Below are 16,929 nucleotides of genomic sequence, written 5' to 3'. Positions count from 1 at the left end.
AAACTAAAGGAAAATAAATGCCCAAATATTTATTATTCAATTGTTTTATCTGGCTGCAGTAATTATATTCAAAATATGCACATTATCCAAATATACACAACAGATACTTGTTTTAAAAAATCCCTTATATTTTGATACTTACTCTTAATAAATCATCTATTCTTCCCTCTTTCTTCTCTAAGTCAGAATTCTTACTGTTTTCTAGTGCAGATATTTTTTCTATTGTGAGGTCAGACTACAGAAACAAAGGAAAAACCAATTCAGGATTAGTAGCAAAATATTACATGTTCACATTTGTCATTACTTTTCTTGGAAATAAAAGAAATCTTCTATCACAAACAGCCTAGGAAAGCTGAAGAAATTAAGTATGCTTTATTCATCCCATTCTTCAACGTCAGCTACGGGTTCCTTCCATCCCACTATATATGCACTTCCAAAACATGTCACTTGTGGAGGCAAATACAAATTCTCAAACTACTGTGCATTGAATCGCACAAAAATACAATACTCTACAAATCAAACTGAAAAGAAGATGACTGTATGGAGACATGACCAAATTGCTAAGGAACAAAAATGCCACCTAGTGGAAACAAATAAATCAGGAGAGAAAGTTTTCTGCATGTTCAACTAAAGTCTATTCTCCAAACAAAATAAAAAATCTGCTCCAGGAGTTTATATAGTTCTTTTTTTTTTTTTTTTTTTTTTTTTGTCGGTCGTGGGCTTGAACTCTGGGCCTGAGCGCTGTCCCTCAGCTCTTCAGCTCAAGGCGAGCGCTCTATCACTTGAGCTACAGCTCAAGTGGTGGTTTATTGGAGATAGGAGTTTCACGGTCTCTCCTGCCCGGGCTGGCTTTGAACCGCGATCCTCAGATCTCAGCCTCCTGAGTAGCTAGGATTATAAGCGTGAGCCACCAGCGCCCGGCTATATAGATCTTGAGACTTAAAAGAGACTCCAGTTCTCTTACCTTCCCTAAATTCCCATCCCTTCTCTTTCTTTTTTGACAGGCTCTCTTTATATGGCCCAGGATAGCCTCAAATTTGGGATTCATCTGCCTCAGCCTCCTATGCTAGGATTACAGGTGTGTGCCACCATGCCCAATTGTCAGATATAACTTTTATTAACCTTTCCCCCCCCCCCTTTTTGAGACAGAGTCTCACTGTGTAGCTGGGGCTGTTCTGGAAACTTGCTATGTAACCCAGGCTGGCCTTGAATATGCAATCCTCCTGCCTCAGGCTCTAGAATGCCAAAGTACAGGCATGTATCACACCCAGCCCATATATAACTTAAATGTTCACAACATTCCTTAAATTTAAGAAGGAAATTATGTTAGTGTAGCACATCTTAAAGAACTTTAACTTGGTCCTGCCAAATAAGCAAGCATGTACAAGAAATAAATTCCTTTCATAAAGCAGAGAGTTAACACTGAAAGCCTACTGGTAAAAACTGACCAGACCAACATTTTGTAAACACTAAGATAATTAGAAACTACATTTTTAGTTGATTTCTACGAAAGAAAACTGAGGACCAAGAAAATAAAATGCAAGTGGCAGAGACAGAATTTGAACCCAAGCCCAGAGGTCTTCAAAGCATGTGTTTTTCTCAATACTATGCTGCAACTCTTGTTCTATAATACAGTTAAAAGCATCAGTTAAAACATCTTCCAAAGACCTTTAATCCTCATAATGAAAGTTCAGCAATTCACACAAATAAGGAAGTACAGCCAAGAAACAAGGGAAGAATAAGAGAAAAATTGTAGTTTCTCAATGATCAAATTTATTCCTGAGTAGATCTCCGCTGTTCATTAATTAAAACCTACCTGGGTCTGTCTGTGCTGGATGGAGATCTGTTTTTGTGAGCTGCAGGAATGCTCTGTGTTGCCAGATCCTGTAGAAGAAGGACTGTTTTGCTGAGCCTATAATAAAGGTATATCACCAATCACAGGAAGGTTTTGCATTTTTCTCCATAAACATTTGTATGAATGAAAACAATTATCTCTATGTAAAACAAACTCTGATGAAAGTCAGAAGTTATGGCTAAGACGAAAGCAAAACAAGTCAAAGACATTCAGAGCTAAATATGGAAGCTCAGACCTTGTTTCTCTAAGTAGGCTTTAAAGTATCAAATATATCCAAATTAGTTCAAATTAGAGAATATGGATAGTTACTCCTGTAATAACTTGTCTTAGTACTTTTTTGTCAGAAAAGGTAAGTGAAACATCTCAGATACAAGGGGTAAAATGCAGAAAGGATAATGAACTAATATTCAGAATAGTCTCCTACATATACCCACATTAGCAAAGAACACACTGGTCTAAAACTTCAAGCTGGAAACCGCAATAGAGCATGACCTTGAATTCAGTACCTAGAATTCTAAGTACTTTGGAAAACAATTGGTCTCCAATATTGCCACTCACTGACTTAGAATCACAAGGTATATCATTTCTTTTACTTTTTAAGTTTTCTTTTGGCAGCAGTACAGACCAAACCCACATGTTAGCCAAGCACCCTACGCACTATGCCACACACCTTAGCCCTATGGCTGGCTGATTTATTATTTTTACAGTACCATGAGAGTGAATTCTAAGCACTTTACTACTTAAGACTTGAGCCCAATCCTTTTGCTTTTAGTTTTTGAGAGAAGACTTGGGTTTTTCTCTCAGCAATCTCAAACCCAAATCCTTCTACCTCTGCTATCCCATCAGAGAATGTAGTATTTCCAAATATGTGAATTTTAGGGAATTAGGGTATGGCTTAGTAGTAGAATATGTGGTCAGCATACGAGAAGCTGTAGGTTTGATCTTCATACTTCAAAAAGCAAAATCTTAGCAACTCAGGAGATTGAAATGTGAGGATCACATTTCAAAGCTAGCCCAAGTAGGTAAGTCTGTAGGACTCATCTCCAATTAACTACCAAAAAGCTGGAAGTAGAGCTGTGGCTCAGGTGGTAGAGTGCTAACCTTGAGCTGAAGAGCTGGGGGACAGTTCCCAAGCCCTGAGAACTAGAAAAAAAAATCAAAAAATCTTAACAACATTGTATTTTCTCCCAAGTCAGTGATTAAACAGTAATATCCCAGAGCAAGAACAAAATCCATTTCACTAGCCAGGAGAGCTACTGTAATTATAAACTAAGTCCATGATGACAGGTAGTCTTCCAAAATCCCACTGAAATGCAGAAAATTTTAATATCTTCTGATTTTAGGGGTGTCACTATCCAGCCAGAGACTATTTGGGTAAAATCATAACAGCACTAAGAAATAAGAACAAGACAAGGATCAGAATTTTTTTGTTATGTCAAATGGTTTTCTTTTTTTCTGGTAAAGATACTGTACAGACGGGGTACAATTACATGAGTAAGGTAATATTTCCTACTGAGCATTGTTACCCCCTCCTTTGTTTCAGAAATTTTTTTTTTGAGACAGCATCTCACTATGTAGCTGAATGGTTCTGAATTTATAATCCTGCATCTCTGCACTCCTTGCCCTGCCCATTCAATACTGGGATTACAAGAATATACCACTATACTAAATTTTGAGGACTTTGTTAGGACTGTAAGTTCATACCTACAATCCTTAGTTTTTTAGGAGTTTTTTCAGTTTCCTCCTGAAACTGAGGACTGCATTTCAAATCCAGCATGGGAAGACAAATTTAGAGATTATTTCCTATTAACCATCAAAAAGCTGAGCCAAGTGAGCGTAAACCCTAGTGATACCAACACCAAAAAAAAAAGGAATATTCAAAAGATATATATATATATATATATCACACAAATATGTATATATAATTTTTTTGTAAAATCACAAGCCAGGTGCTGGTGGCTCACACATGAAACCCTAGCTACTCAGGAGGCTGAGGTCTAAACATCACAGTCAGAAGCCAGCCCAGATAAGAAAGTCCATGAGAGCCGGGCACTGGTGGCTCACGCCTGTAATCCTAGCTACTCAGGAGGCTGAGATCTGAGGCTCGAGATTCGAAGCTAGCCCAGGCAGGAAAGTCCATGAGACTCTTATCTCCAATAAACCACTAGAAAACAGGAAGTGGCGCTGTGGCTCAAGCGGTAGCGCGTTTGCCTTGAGCTGAAGGACAGCACCCAAGCCCAGAGTTCAAGCCCCATGACCGACCAAAAAAAAAAAAAAGAAAGTCCATGAGACTCTTATCTCCAATGAACCACCAGAAACTAGGAAGTGGAGCTGTGTCTCATAGTAGAGCACTAACCCTGAGCAAAAAAAGCTCAGGGAGAGTGCCCAGTCCCCAAGTTCAAGTCCTGTGACTGATACCACTCTCTCTCACCCATTCTCTCTCTATATACACATATATGCATATATGAATATGCATGGAGAATATGAAATTCTGAATTTTATAGTTCAAATTATCTTAAGAATGAGAAACAGACATGTCTTAAGAAGGAAAACAGATCAGGCATGGTAGCGAACAGGCACACACCTCTAATATATACACTAAGAACACTAAGGAAGGAGGATTCCAAGTTTAAGGCCAACAGTATCTTATCCCAATACCAAAAAAAAAAAAAAGGCTTAGCCATCAGAATAAAGCCCTATATTTCAACAACTGTACAGAAGCTGTTTTTCCTACTTACAGATTTCAAAACACAGAAAATAGTCAACTCTACCACCGTTATTAACGAAGAACTATTTGAAAAACAGAACTAAGCTAACATACAACAAAACACAAAAAAGCAACATAAAAAAATCCATGCTAATATATGCTAATCAGCTAGTCCTTAATTCAACTAAAATACCTATTTTCAAGAAAACCAACAGTTTGGGGGGGAGGGGGGAGGCTGGGAAGGGATGTGAAGGGTAAACCAAAGGAGCAGGCTGCAATGCTTGGTAAGAAATGTATGCATTATCCTGCCCATGTAATTGTAACCCCTCTGTACAGTATGTTCACAAATAAAATTAAATTAAATTTAAAAAAAAAAGAAAACCAACAGTAAGAAACTGATCAAAACCTGATCACAGAGAAAACAGATAACTAAATATAATCAATTTTAAGAATTATGTGGGCTGGTATTAGTGGTAGAGCACTTACTTGCCTAGTACACACAAGGCCCAACACCCAGCATTGAAATAATAATAATAAGCCGGGTGCTGGTGGCTCACGCCTGTAATCCTAGCTACTCAGGAGGCTGAGATCTGAGGATCGCAGTTCAAAGCCAGCCCGGGCAGGAGAGACCGTGAGACTCCTATCTCCAATAAACCACCAGAAAACCGGAAGTGGCACTGTAGCTCAAGTGGTAGAGTGCTCGCCTTGAGCTGAAGAGCTGAGGGACAGCGCCCAGGCCCAGAGTTCAAGCCCCACGACCGACAAAAAAAAAAAAAAAAGAAAGAAATAATAATAATAATAATAAGCCAGGCACTGGTGGCTCATACCTGTAAGCTTAGCTGCTCCGGAGACTGAGATCTGAGGATCATAATTCAAAGCCGGCCAAGGCAAGAAAGTCCATGAGACTATTACCTCCAATAAACCACTAGAAAACCAGAAGTGGCACTTGGCTCAAGTTGTAGAGTACTAGTCTTGAGCTGAAGAGCTCAGGGACAGCACCCAGGCCCAGAGTTCAAACCCACAACCAACAACAACAAAAAAAAAAAAAAAGAAAGAAAGAAAAGAAAAGAAGATAATATATTCAGGGTTCAGGGAATAGAAAAGGTGGGAGTGGCTACTTAGCAGTGTAAGAGGTTTAAGCTCCAGTACCAAGATAGACGGACAGAAAGAAAAATGTTCAAAGAGGGTCAAAGAATACTAAGAAAAACAAGGAAACATAAATGTGACAAACATTATCAAAAGCTAAATAATGAATAGATAAATAATGAAATGGACAGAGCTGAATATAACACCAATAATTTAGAAGATAACAGAACTCCCAGAAGACAACAAAACACAAAAGAATTAAATATGAGTAGCAGAAATGCTCTATGTCTCTAACAGCTTTTGCAAACAAAAGAAGAGAGGAAAAAAATAATCAAAGAAGAATTGGAGGAGTGGAGGTGGTAGAGCACTAGCCAATGAGCGAAAGTGTCAGGTACTAAATTCAAGTACAAGTCTCCAACCCGAAAAATAATATTCATAATGATCATAAAAGAAACAGTAAGCCGGGTGCCGGTGGCTCATGCCTGTAATCCTAGCTACTTAGGAGGCTGAGAGCTGAGTAGCGGAGGTTCAAGACTCTTATCTTCAGGCTGGGAAGGTGGCTCAGTGGTAGAGCACTTGCCTTGCATGCTCGAGGCCCTGGGTTCGATTCCTCAGCACCACATAAAAAAAAAGCCGGAAGTGGCGCTGTGGCTCAAGTGGTAGAGTGCTAGCCTTGAGCTGAAGAGCTGAGGGACAGTGCCCAGGCCCAGAGTTCAGGCCCCACGACCGGACCCAAAAAAAAAAAAAAAAAAAAAGACTCTTATCATCAATTAACCACAAGAAAACGGAAAATGGCACTGTGGCTAAAGTGGTAGAGCACCTGCCTTGAGCTGAAGAGTTCAGGGACAGTGCCCAGGCCCAGAGTTCAATCCCACAACCTCCAAATAAATAAATAAGAAAGGAAGGGAGGAAGGGAGGAAGGGAGGAAGGGAGGAAGGAAGGGAGGAAGGGAGGAAGGAAGGGAGGAAGGGAGGAAGGAAGGGAGGAAGGAAGGGAGGAAGGAAGGAAGGAAGGAAGGAAGGAAGGAAGGAAGGAAGGAAGGAAGGAAGGAAGGAAGGAAGGAAGGAAAGAGAAACAAGCAAGCAATCATCTTACAGCTGGGCACTAGTAACTTGTGCCTATAATCCTAGCTACTAAGGAGGCTAAAATCTGAGGATTATGGTTCAAAAGCAACCCAGGCAGGAAAAGTCCATGAGACTCTCATCTCCAATTAACTACCAGAAAACCAGAAGTGGAGTTATGTCTCAAAGTGGTAGAGTGCTAGCCTTGAGCAAAAAGAGCTTAGGGACAGCACCTAGCCCTACAATGGATCAAAGAGAAAAGCATCCTATATTCTTTTGTTGTTGTTGTTGTTTTTGGGGGGTCCAGTCGTGGGGCCTGAACTCTGGGCCTGGGCGCTGTCCCTCAGCTCTTCAGCTCAAGGCTAGCACTCTACTACTTGAGCCACAGCGCCACTTCCGCCTTTTTTTCTTTTTGCTTATCTGGTGCTGAGGAATCGAACCCAGGGCCTCATGTATGCAAAGCAAGCACTCTACCACTGAGCCACCTTCCCAGCCCGCATCCTAGATTCTAAATCCCAAACTCACTCATATTAGAGGTAAATGAATTCTGAAAAACATACACTGGACATCATATAGTCAAAGATCTTACACTTTTCCCTACAACTGGGAAAAATACAAAGTTGCCCATCTTCATCACTCCTACTCAACACTGTACTAGAGTTTCTAGCCAGGACAAGAAAAGACATCCAGATTGAAAAGGAAGAAATAAAACCATCTCTGTTCTCAGGCTGAATAATTTTAGACATAAAAATGTTATTTGGACTGTTTGCAAAATTAATTTTTTAAATCCAGAGAGCACTATGAGGGCTACGAGACAGCTCATGTGAAGTCTTGGGCTCAATCTTCCCATACCCATTTCCCCAAGAGGAGGAAAGGAGAATGGTAGAAAAGTAGAGAGGATATGGCAAAGCACAAATCACAAATACTGCCAAAAAATAAATAAGTAAACTGCAATAATTAAGAGAAAGCTATTTGTCACCAATTGATGAAATAGTAAGCCAACTACTTTGAAATTTAAATTTTTACTTAATTTTTTTTAATTTAATTTTTAGTTAAAATTGGTAATAAAAAGGAAAAAAAATAGTGTCTTACAACTCTCCTGTGTAGCTGTAACAATGACTTAAGGTATGAGTCTATTAAACTTTTAGGTTTATCAGGAAAGGCTAAAGAAATCACCTATTCCAAGACTATATTACAAGAGATAAAGTTGAGGCTCAAAAATATAAAAATTTCCTTAAGCTGAGGGTTGGTGGCTCAGGACTGTAATCCTAGCTACTCAGGGGGACTGAGAAATAAGGATTGAAGTTCAAAGCCAGCCCAGAGAGGAAAATCCTTGAGATTCTTATCTCCAATTAGCCACCAGAAAACCAGGAAGTGGAGCTGTGGCTCAAAGTGGTAGAGCACTAGCCTTGAGTTGAAGAGCTCAGGGACAGCACCCGGGCCAGAGTTCATGCCCCAAGACCGACAAAAAAAAAATTTTTTTTTTGCTCAAGATACCACCACTAAAGGCTGTGTTGGTTATGATTTAGTTTTAGGTATAAAGGCAGAATTAGATTAGTTATGCTATCTCTGAACAACAAGCCTTAATAACTTGATGTTGTATTTAAGTCTAGTTTACAAACATTACTGCTTCTTCATGGGTTCCTAAAATATACTTCAAGTCTCCATTTCCTCTCTAAAACAGAAATAGCATTCAACTCAGGCTGTTCTAGGTATTAGATGAATAGAAAAAGTAAAGCATCTAAAACAGGACCTGGTCATAGTAAAATAGAGCCAATGTATTTTCTTTCCTTTCTCTCTGTTCTCCAGTGATAAGTTGGATGGACTGACTGCATTAAAGAAACAGATACATCTGTGGCTATTGAGGCTCTATAAGAGCTAGCAAGTACTTGTGATAATGGTTATGCTAAATTAATTTAATACTTGGTTTCAAAGCAATATGGACTATGTCATAAAGAGCCACTATTTGACTCAAGATCTCAGCAATAATTTTATTTTATTATGTTACAACAAGAATTATTTCTTAAGTGTAGTCAGCTCTAAAGCCCTGGTATACATAGTTCTTTATCCAACAGCCTCTCAGCTATAGACTCTTGGAACAAACTCTCTTCTCTTAAAAAAGAGGAGGGAGGGAAAAGAAGGGGGAAGGAGAGAGAGGGTGGAAGGTAGAAGTAAAAATAGGGAAGGAAGAGTGAGTGAGAGGGAGGGAGGGAGAGGGAGAGGGAAGGAAAGGGAGGAAGACTAAGGGAGGAGAGAAGAGCCATGAGATCAAAGACCAAAGTACTCAGGAATATGGATTCCTCACAATGAGGGGAGCTGGTCCAGGGAAAACAGAGCTGTAATGGGTTTTATGAAATAAGCAATAAATACTGTTAAATCATGGGAGGAAAAAAAGAAATCAAAATTGGTAATCAAAGGGAAAATAAACAAAAGCCAGGCATCTATGGCTCATGCCTATAATCCTAGCTACTCAGGAGGCTGTGAGTCTGAGGATTACAGTTCAAAGCCAGCCCAAGCAGTAATATCAATGAGACTCTTATCTCTAATAAACTATCAAAAAGCTGGAAGTGGCGCTGTGGCTCAAGTAGTAGAAGGCTAGCCTTGAGAAAAAAACAAAACAACAACAAAAAAACTCAGGGACAGTACCAGACCATAAGTACAAATCCCAGAACTGCACAAAAAATAAATGAAAAAAAAAGACCAACTAGACATTTTAGCTTGACTCTCCATATCCTAAGAAACAGGAGATGATGAAAATTCCATTTTGCATTATAAAACAAGCTAGAATGTAGGATGTTAATTTGGGTATCTACAGAAATGTCAGTATTTTTATAGAAAATGCCATGAAATTATTTGGATGAGGCCAAGAATTCGAAATGTACTTTTGAATTATACTTCAATTTAAATAAAAATCAAGTTTTTTGGCCAGGTGCCAGCGATTCACACCTGTAATCCTATTTACTCTGGAGGCTGAGATCTGAGATTTTGGTCCAAAGCCAGCATAGGCATCGAAGTCTATTATCTCCAATTAACTACTAGAAAAGCTGAGAGTGAAGCTATAGTTCAAGTGGTACAGTGCTACCCTTCAGCAAAAGAAGCTCAGTGACAGCAGCCAGACCTGGAGTTAAAGCCATCTCAGGATCATCACAAAAAAAAAAAAAATTAATTTTAAAAATCAAGTTTTGGGGATGGGGTTATACCTCAGTGGTGGAACACTTGTTCAATGTGCACAAAGCTCTCAGTTGAATCCCTTGTGGGTAAAAAGGGAAAAAAATCATGCTTTTAAGAAGGGCTATATAATTTTAAAAGACACAGCTTTCAAGGAAATAATAAGCTTGGTACTTTAAAAAAAAATCCAGTAGATTTTGATAAGAAGTATTTTATTTAATTAAAATTCAGTTACTGGGTCTGTTTTCTTCTCAGTGAGTTCAACAAAATCATATGGCTTTGTAATATCCAACAATAAAACAATCATAACATTGTAAATATTCATTTTCAAGTCTTAGAATAATTTACAAAGCAGAAAAGACTCAGTTACAGCTAAAATAACAAATGTCACTCACAATGTAACAACTGAAAAATGAACGCAGGAAAGACTGAATCTTATTAAATTTATCTTTCATAGTGAATAAATAGACATTGTTTAAAGTTAATTAAATAGGAGTTAATTAAATAGAAAATCTAAAATATAAATTGTCAACAGTAGTTGTCTCCCGGAGACCAAAGAAGGGAATTTCAGTCTCCATTTCTTTAATTTCTCCCAAGTCAAGTACATGTACTATTTTTACAACTTAGAAATTATATGCTTATGAGTTAAAAATAAACTTTCTATGTTAAAACATAAAATTATGTAATAAATTTAAATGTTTAAAAGACCAAAGCTGTGTTGAAGGAGTAACTCAAATAGTTGAACAGAGCCGGGCTTTGATAGTTCACGTCTATAATCCTAGCTACTCAAGAGGTTGAGATTTGAAGAAAAAAGTGCAAAGCCAGCCCAGGTAAGAAAGTCCTGAAACTTTTATCTCCAATCATAAGTGAACTGTGGCTCAAAGTGGTAGAATGCTAGACATGAGCAAAAAAGCTTAGGGACAGCAGCCAGGCCCTGAGTTCAGCTCCTCAATGGACAGAAAAATAAAGTTGAACAAGGATTTAAATTCAGGGCATCAAGCTATCACCTGAGCCATGCCCAAGCCTAACCTGCTTTTTTATCAATACAAATTCACAGATCTTTCAGCACCTCTTTTGTCAATTATATTGTTTTCTATCATTCAACTATATTGTAATTTATTTAACCAAGCCCTCCAAGAAGAATGTGTGTCTATGTCCATATGTCTGTACATATGCATGTGCACAGCAGTCCTGAGGTTTGACTCTGGGGTCTGGACACTGTTCCTGAACTTCTTTTGCTAGCTTTTTGATGATTAATTAGAGATAAGAGTCTAAAGGATTTTCCTGTTTGTGCTGCTTCTGTGATCCTCAGATCTCAGCCTCCTGAGTAGGTACATTTACAAGTGTGAGTCACTGGCACCTGGCTGCCTTTATTAATTTATGCATCATATACTTGCACGGGGCTCCTACAGGAACAAATCCCATGGGACACTGAAGATACAGAACTGAACAAAGTCCTTGACCTGACAAGCTTTTATGAGTGAGGAATGTTACACAAAGTACACACAAACATGCCAGTTAGTGATAAGCTTCTCAAGGAAAAATAAGACAGGGTCTAAGACCTAGATAATGTGTAGAGTAAGCGGGGAGGGGTTGTGCTCAGCAGTGAGCTCAGGGTGAGGCCTCTCTAATAAGGAATGGGTGGATGCTGATATTTAGAAGAATGTTAAGGCAACATTAAATATAAAGGCCCAGAAGTGAAAACATGGCTGGTAGTATTTGAAGAAATAAGGTGGCCAGTGTGAATGGAACAGGACAAGAAAATGTGGTAGAAATACAACATGGAAGGAGAGGGGATAAATTATGTAGAATCATTTTAAGGATTTTTAAACAGGAGCAAGACAAGATGGGACTTAACATTACAATATGATCACTGTGTTTTGTTGAGAAAAAAAATTAAAAGGAAACAAAGGTAGAAACAAAACCAATTAAAAAGCCAACATCTCAGCAGAAGACAATGATTTAGATTAGAATGGCAGAATTAAGAGAATTAAAATTTAAGAGGGCTGGGAAGCTGGTTCAGTAGTTGTGCTTGCCTTGCATGCATGAGGCCCTGGGTTCAATTCCTCAGCACCATATAAGCAGAAAAAGCCAGAAGTAGCGCTGTGGCTCAAGTAGTAGAGCACTACCCTTGAGCTGAAGAGCTGAGGGACAGCGCCCAGGCCCAGAGTTCAAGCCCCAAAATCGAATAAAAAATAAAATAAAATAAAATTTAAGAGAATTAAAAGCAGTGTAATTCTAATCAGGTAAAATCTTTTTACCTGATGTTTTGGATTTGAGGTATATACAAAGAGACAAAAACAACTATAGGGTTTTTAGCCTAGGAAAGAAGAGCTCACAGTTACTGAAATGTAGAAAGCTGTAGGAGAAACTTATTCTAAGTTTAAAGACAGAAAGAAGAGTTGTGGACACTTTAAATCTAGCGATTTGTTGGATGGAAAAGGGAGATGACTGAAGACAACAGACAATACAGGTCTGTAATTCAGGACAGGAACCTACCTACAGATATAAAAGTGGCAGTCCACTGAATAAAGGTGATAGGTTTTAATAAACAAAGAACATAATAAGATTAAGCAGAAAATGAAGGAAGACAAAGGAATCTGAAGACTAAGCCCTGTTCAGAGACAATGTCAATCCTGTAATGGAAGGAGTATGGGTTCAGCTTCGAGAATTAACAAGTATTGCAGGAATGAACCTTTGGCTTAACTTCAATCATCTTCAGATTGCTTATTTGTAAAAAAATAATTATTATTATTTGCTCCAGCCTATGGAAAGTCACATGAGACAGTGAGTACAATGAATGTGACACAAATTTAACATTCATAACATTAGTTCCCCTCATCTTAAGACAAATGTGGCAGTCTGAATTTCCTTCTTGTTTTCTTATCTAGGGCTACTGATCCTTTGCTTAGGTATGCTATGTACTAGTATGTTATCTAGCATTGGGAGATGGAAGACTGAATAGCCAATTTGCACCAAATTTTTTTCATTACAATCCAGATGCCACCACTGCCTAACTATAGAATCTGGGCAAAGATTCTTTTTTTGTTGTTTTTATTTTTTATCTGTTGTGGGTCTTGCACTCTGTCTGGGCCTGGACACTGTCCCTCAGCTCTTCAGCTCAAGGCAAGTGTTCTACCACTTGAGCCACAGCGCCACTTCTACTTTTCTGAGTGGTTTACTGGAGATAAGAGTCTCACAGACTTTACTGCCCAGGCTGGCTTGAACCTTGATCCTCAGATCTCAGCCTCCTAAGTAGCTAGGATTACAGGCGTGAGCCACCAGTGCCAGGTTGGGCAAAGATTACTGACATCACTTTATCTCAGTCTTTTCATTTGTAGAAGAGTCAAACTAATAGTACCTTTCTATGGAGTGAACTCTTGGAAATACATACTGTCTCTGAATCTCATGGAATCTGGTCCAATAAAAGACACTGAAGAATGTTGGTTTTTTCTTTCTTTCTTTTTTTTTTTTTTTTTTACTGTTACCCACATATTACACAACCACCATGGTTTCAGTAATTTGCATAAAATAGCCCTCAATGTTGTTCTTTTTTAATATTTTTATTACCTTTAAGTAGTTATACAAAGGAGTTGCTATTCACTGAAGCAGTTTATGAATACAATGTCACCACCTTCAACATTCTTACTCCTCCCACCCATTCCTTCCCTTACTTAATTTTAGGTTATATATTGAATGTTTGCTATTTAACAAAGCAGTTTATATGTACAATGCATCTTGATCTGTGTCATCCCTTCAACAGCTTCACCTTCTCTGAACAGTGCAAGCAGCAGTTGCAAGAATGAACTATTAGAAACCTCATTTACTCATATACTCACCCATTTCATCTATTTGTTTATTCATTCACCAGATATTCGTTAAGCGCGTCTAGACTCAGTATAAGTCTAGTCAATAGGAAGTACAACTGCATATAGGGTTCCAAAATGGTGGTGTTTGTGTGGGCAAAATTCTAAGGAATAGAGATGTCTCAAACACAATAAGAGAAAAACACACATAAAGGACATTAGCTGACACTAGCACAAAAAAAGCTACTGGAAATGAAGTGTCACAATGAACAATACACAAAGGCCAAGGGTTTGAAGGAGTTTGTTAAGTTCTGTCTATAGAAACAGTAAAAGCCATCTTGGCAGAGTTTTGGAGACAAATTGATAAATGTGGTTTGATGCTGACTGTAACGTTTAGCAAATCTTTTCACCTAAGCATCAGCATTTTCCTTGGTGAAATCCATGTAGGGTGCTTGTTTTGCTATCATGGATGTATGAGTATGAGCAAAAGACCAACATGTGCCTGGTGTTCTGTACAAATGATTATTGTCAGAAGGGAATTCCAACTGTGTTCATAGTTGTTTAAAACTATGTTGGGCCCGGCGCTGGTGGCTCACGCCTGTAATCCTAGCTACTCAGGAGGCTGAGATCTGAGGATCGAGGTTCAAAGCCAGCCCAGGCAGGAGAGACCGTGAGACTCCTATCTCCAATAAACCACCAGAAAACCGGAAGTCGTGCTGTAGCTCAAGTGGTAGAGCGCTCGCCTTGAGCTGAAGAGCTGAGGGACAGCGCCCAGGCCCAGAGTTCAGGCCCCACAACCACCAAAAAAAAAAAAAACTATGTTGGATTTGGAAGGGACGGGATAGTAGGAGAAAAACTAAGGAGGGGGTAACAATGCTGCACAAGAAATGTACTCACTACCTTACTCATGTAACTGTAATCCCTCTGTACGGCATCTCTACAGTAAAATAAAATTAAAAAGAAAAAAAAAAAAAGACTGAGCCCTAAGACATTCTAATGTTTACAGTATAAAAACACCAAAAAAGGGGCTGGGAAGGTGGCTCAGTGGTAGAGCGCTTGCCTTGCATGCTCAAGGCCCTGGGTTCGATTCCTCAGCACCACATAAGCAAAAAAAAAAAAAAAAAGCCGGAAGTGGCGCTGTGGCTCAAGTGGTAGAGCGCTAGCCTTGAGCTGAAGACCTGAGGGACAGCGCCCAGGCCCAGAGTTCAGGCCCCACGACCGGACCCCAAAAAAAAAAAAAAAAAAAAAAAAACACCAAAAAATTAGAAGTCAGGAAGGTAGCTTAGTGGTAGAGTGTTTGGCTCGCAAACCCTGGGTTCAATTCTTCAGCACCACATAGGCAGAAAAGGCCAGAAGTGGCACTGTTGCTCAAGTGGTAGAGCTGAGGGACAGCGTCCAGGCGCAGAGTTCAGGCCCCACGACCGGAAAAAGAAAAAAAAAAAAAAGAAAGAAAGAAAAAAAACATGAACAAGTGTTTTTTTTTTCTTGCTTGCTATTATTTTAATGTACTTATAATGTACTATATGATTTTTTTTTGTTTCTTTTGTATGTTCTTCCCCCATGGTATAACCCGTTTTCACTGTATTTGATTCTGGTGCTCTGCATCTTGTATATACACTTTTCTAATTTGTGGAGGGGAAGGGAAAAAACAAAATGCTTAAATAGGGATAGAGGTTGACCCATTGTAACAATGAAATGTACAAACACTATAATGAAAACAAACAGTTGGGGAGGTGGGGAGGGAAGGATGGTAGGGGGAAAACAAAGGAGGAGGTAACAATGCTCGATAGGAAATATACTCATTACCTTATTCATGTAACTGTAACCCCTCTATACACTATTTTTACAATAAAAAATGTATTTGAAAATTAAAAAAAAACGTGTGAGGAGAAGGGAAAGACCAACAAAGGCTAACAATTCATATTGAATGAGCTGAGAACTGTTTATTGGATTTAACGATGTGGAAATTACATCCTTTGGAATATTGGTAAGGAAAAATTGCTTCCACATTTTCACAATTATAATTAATACCTCAATAAATACCTTTATAATCTCATGGAAATAGAATCTGGAATAAAGGCATTCAAATTTAACATGAAAATACATGACCAGTTTGCTCAAGTGACTATACTACTAGTTTCTAGTCAGTATAAAACTATGTATGTCTCTTAAATCTATCAACAACATTGAGAATTACTGAATCCTTAGCCAATTCAATTAGTAAGAAATGTTATCTTGTTTTATTCTGTATTTATGTACACAAAGTGAGTTGAACTTTTTATTCACATTATTATTATTAGACTTTTCTTAAGGCTGTTTTACTGCTTATTTTCTAGGAAGTTGCTTATTACTGGGGTTGGGAGGTTACTGAGTTTGAACTCAGTCCCTCCTACACTCTTTTAAAAATTACTTTGTTAGGGCTGGGAATGTGGCTCAGTGGTAGACTGCTTGCCTAGCATGCATGAAGCCCTGAGTTCAATTCCTCAGTACCACGTACATAGAAAAGGCTGGAAGTGGTACTGTGGCTCAATTGGTAGAATGCTGGCCGTTAACAAAAGAAGCTCACGGATAATGCTCAGGTCCTGAGTTCAAGCCCCAGGACTGGCAAAAAAAAAAAAACAACTTATTTTTATAGTACTAGGGTTCGAAATTATCTCTGATCTGTTGGAAATTACTTATCTTTAATCTACTGCTATATATTAAAGTTAATAACCCTTTTACTTTTTTCTTTCACTTAAATTATTAAGTTTATATCCTGGCTAGAATTGCTAAGAAGAAAAAAACTATCAAAGCACTTGGTCTTTGGCCTTGTACTCTTTACATATTTCTTCTGAATTCATACATAAACAATTTTACCCGTCTCTGCCCTGGGAGCACCTACAATTCCTTTTATTTTTTTTATTCCTTGGAAGGGGGCGGGGGGAGGGTGGGAGGGGGGGGTCCGGTTGTGGGGCCTGAACTCTGGGCCTGGGCGCTGTCCCTCAGCTCTTAAGCTCAAGGCTAGCACTCTACCACTTGAGCCACAGTACCACTTCTGGCTTTTTTCTTGTTGCTTATGTGGTGCTAAGGAATCGAACTCAGGGCCTCAGGCATGCAAGGCAAGCACTCTACCACTGAGCCAACTTCCCAGCCCTCCTACAATTTCTTTGAAAGCCTGAGTATTCTAGATGACAGGACTGAGTACATGATCCTTCATGTACACCCACCCCAAGCCCAAAGACCCATACCTTGTATGAAAGTACAGGA

General features: G+C 38.8%; 1 protein-coding gene across 4 annotated transcripts in view; it reads right to left on the bottom strand.

The window, feature by feature from the left end:
- The window catches only part of Tlk2 (tousled like kinase 2), a 107,413-nt gene that overhangs the window by 50,480 nt on the left and 40,004 nt on the right, over positions 1 to 16,929 (bottom strand). For all 4 annotated transcript variants that reach the window (XM_070027709.1, XM_070027706.1, XM_070027708.1 and 1 more), the window contains 2 exons: positions 1,817 to 1,912; positions 143 to 235 (listed from right to left, as the gene is read on the bottom strand). In XM_070027709.1, the coding sequence (XP_069883810.1) occupies positions 143 to 235; positions 1,817 to 1,912 (189 nt within the window). The remainder of the gene's footprint in view (positions 1 to 142; positions 236 to 1,816; positions 1,913 to 16,929) is intronic.

This window comes from Dipodomys merriami, unplaced genomic scaffold (assembly GCF_024711535.1).
Source record: "Dipodomys merriami isolate MVZ:Mamm:240054 unplaced genomic scaffold, mDipMer1.0.p SCAF_19, whole genome shotgun sequence".
In the NCBI taxonomy this organism is placed as follows: domain Eukaryota; kingdom Metazoa; phylum Chordata; class Mammalia; order Rodentia; family Heteromyidae; genus Dipodomys; species Dipodomys merriami.
This window is presented reverse-complemented; position numbering and strand designations above follow the sequence as displayed.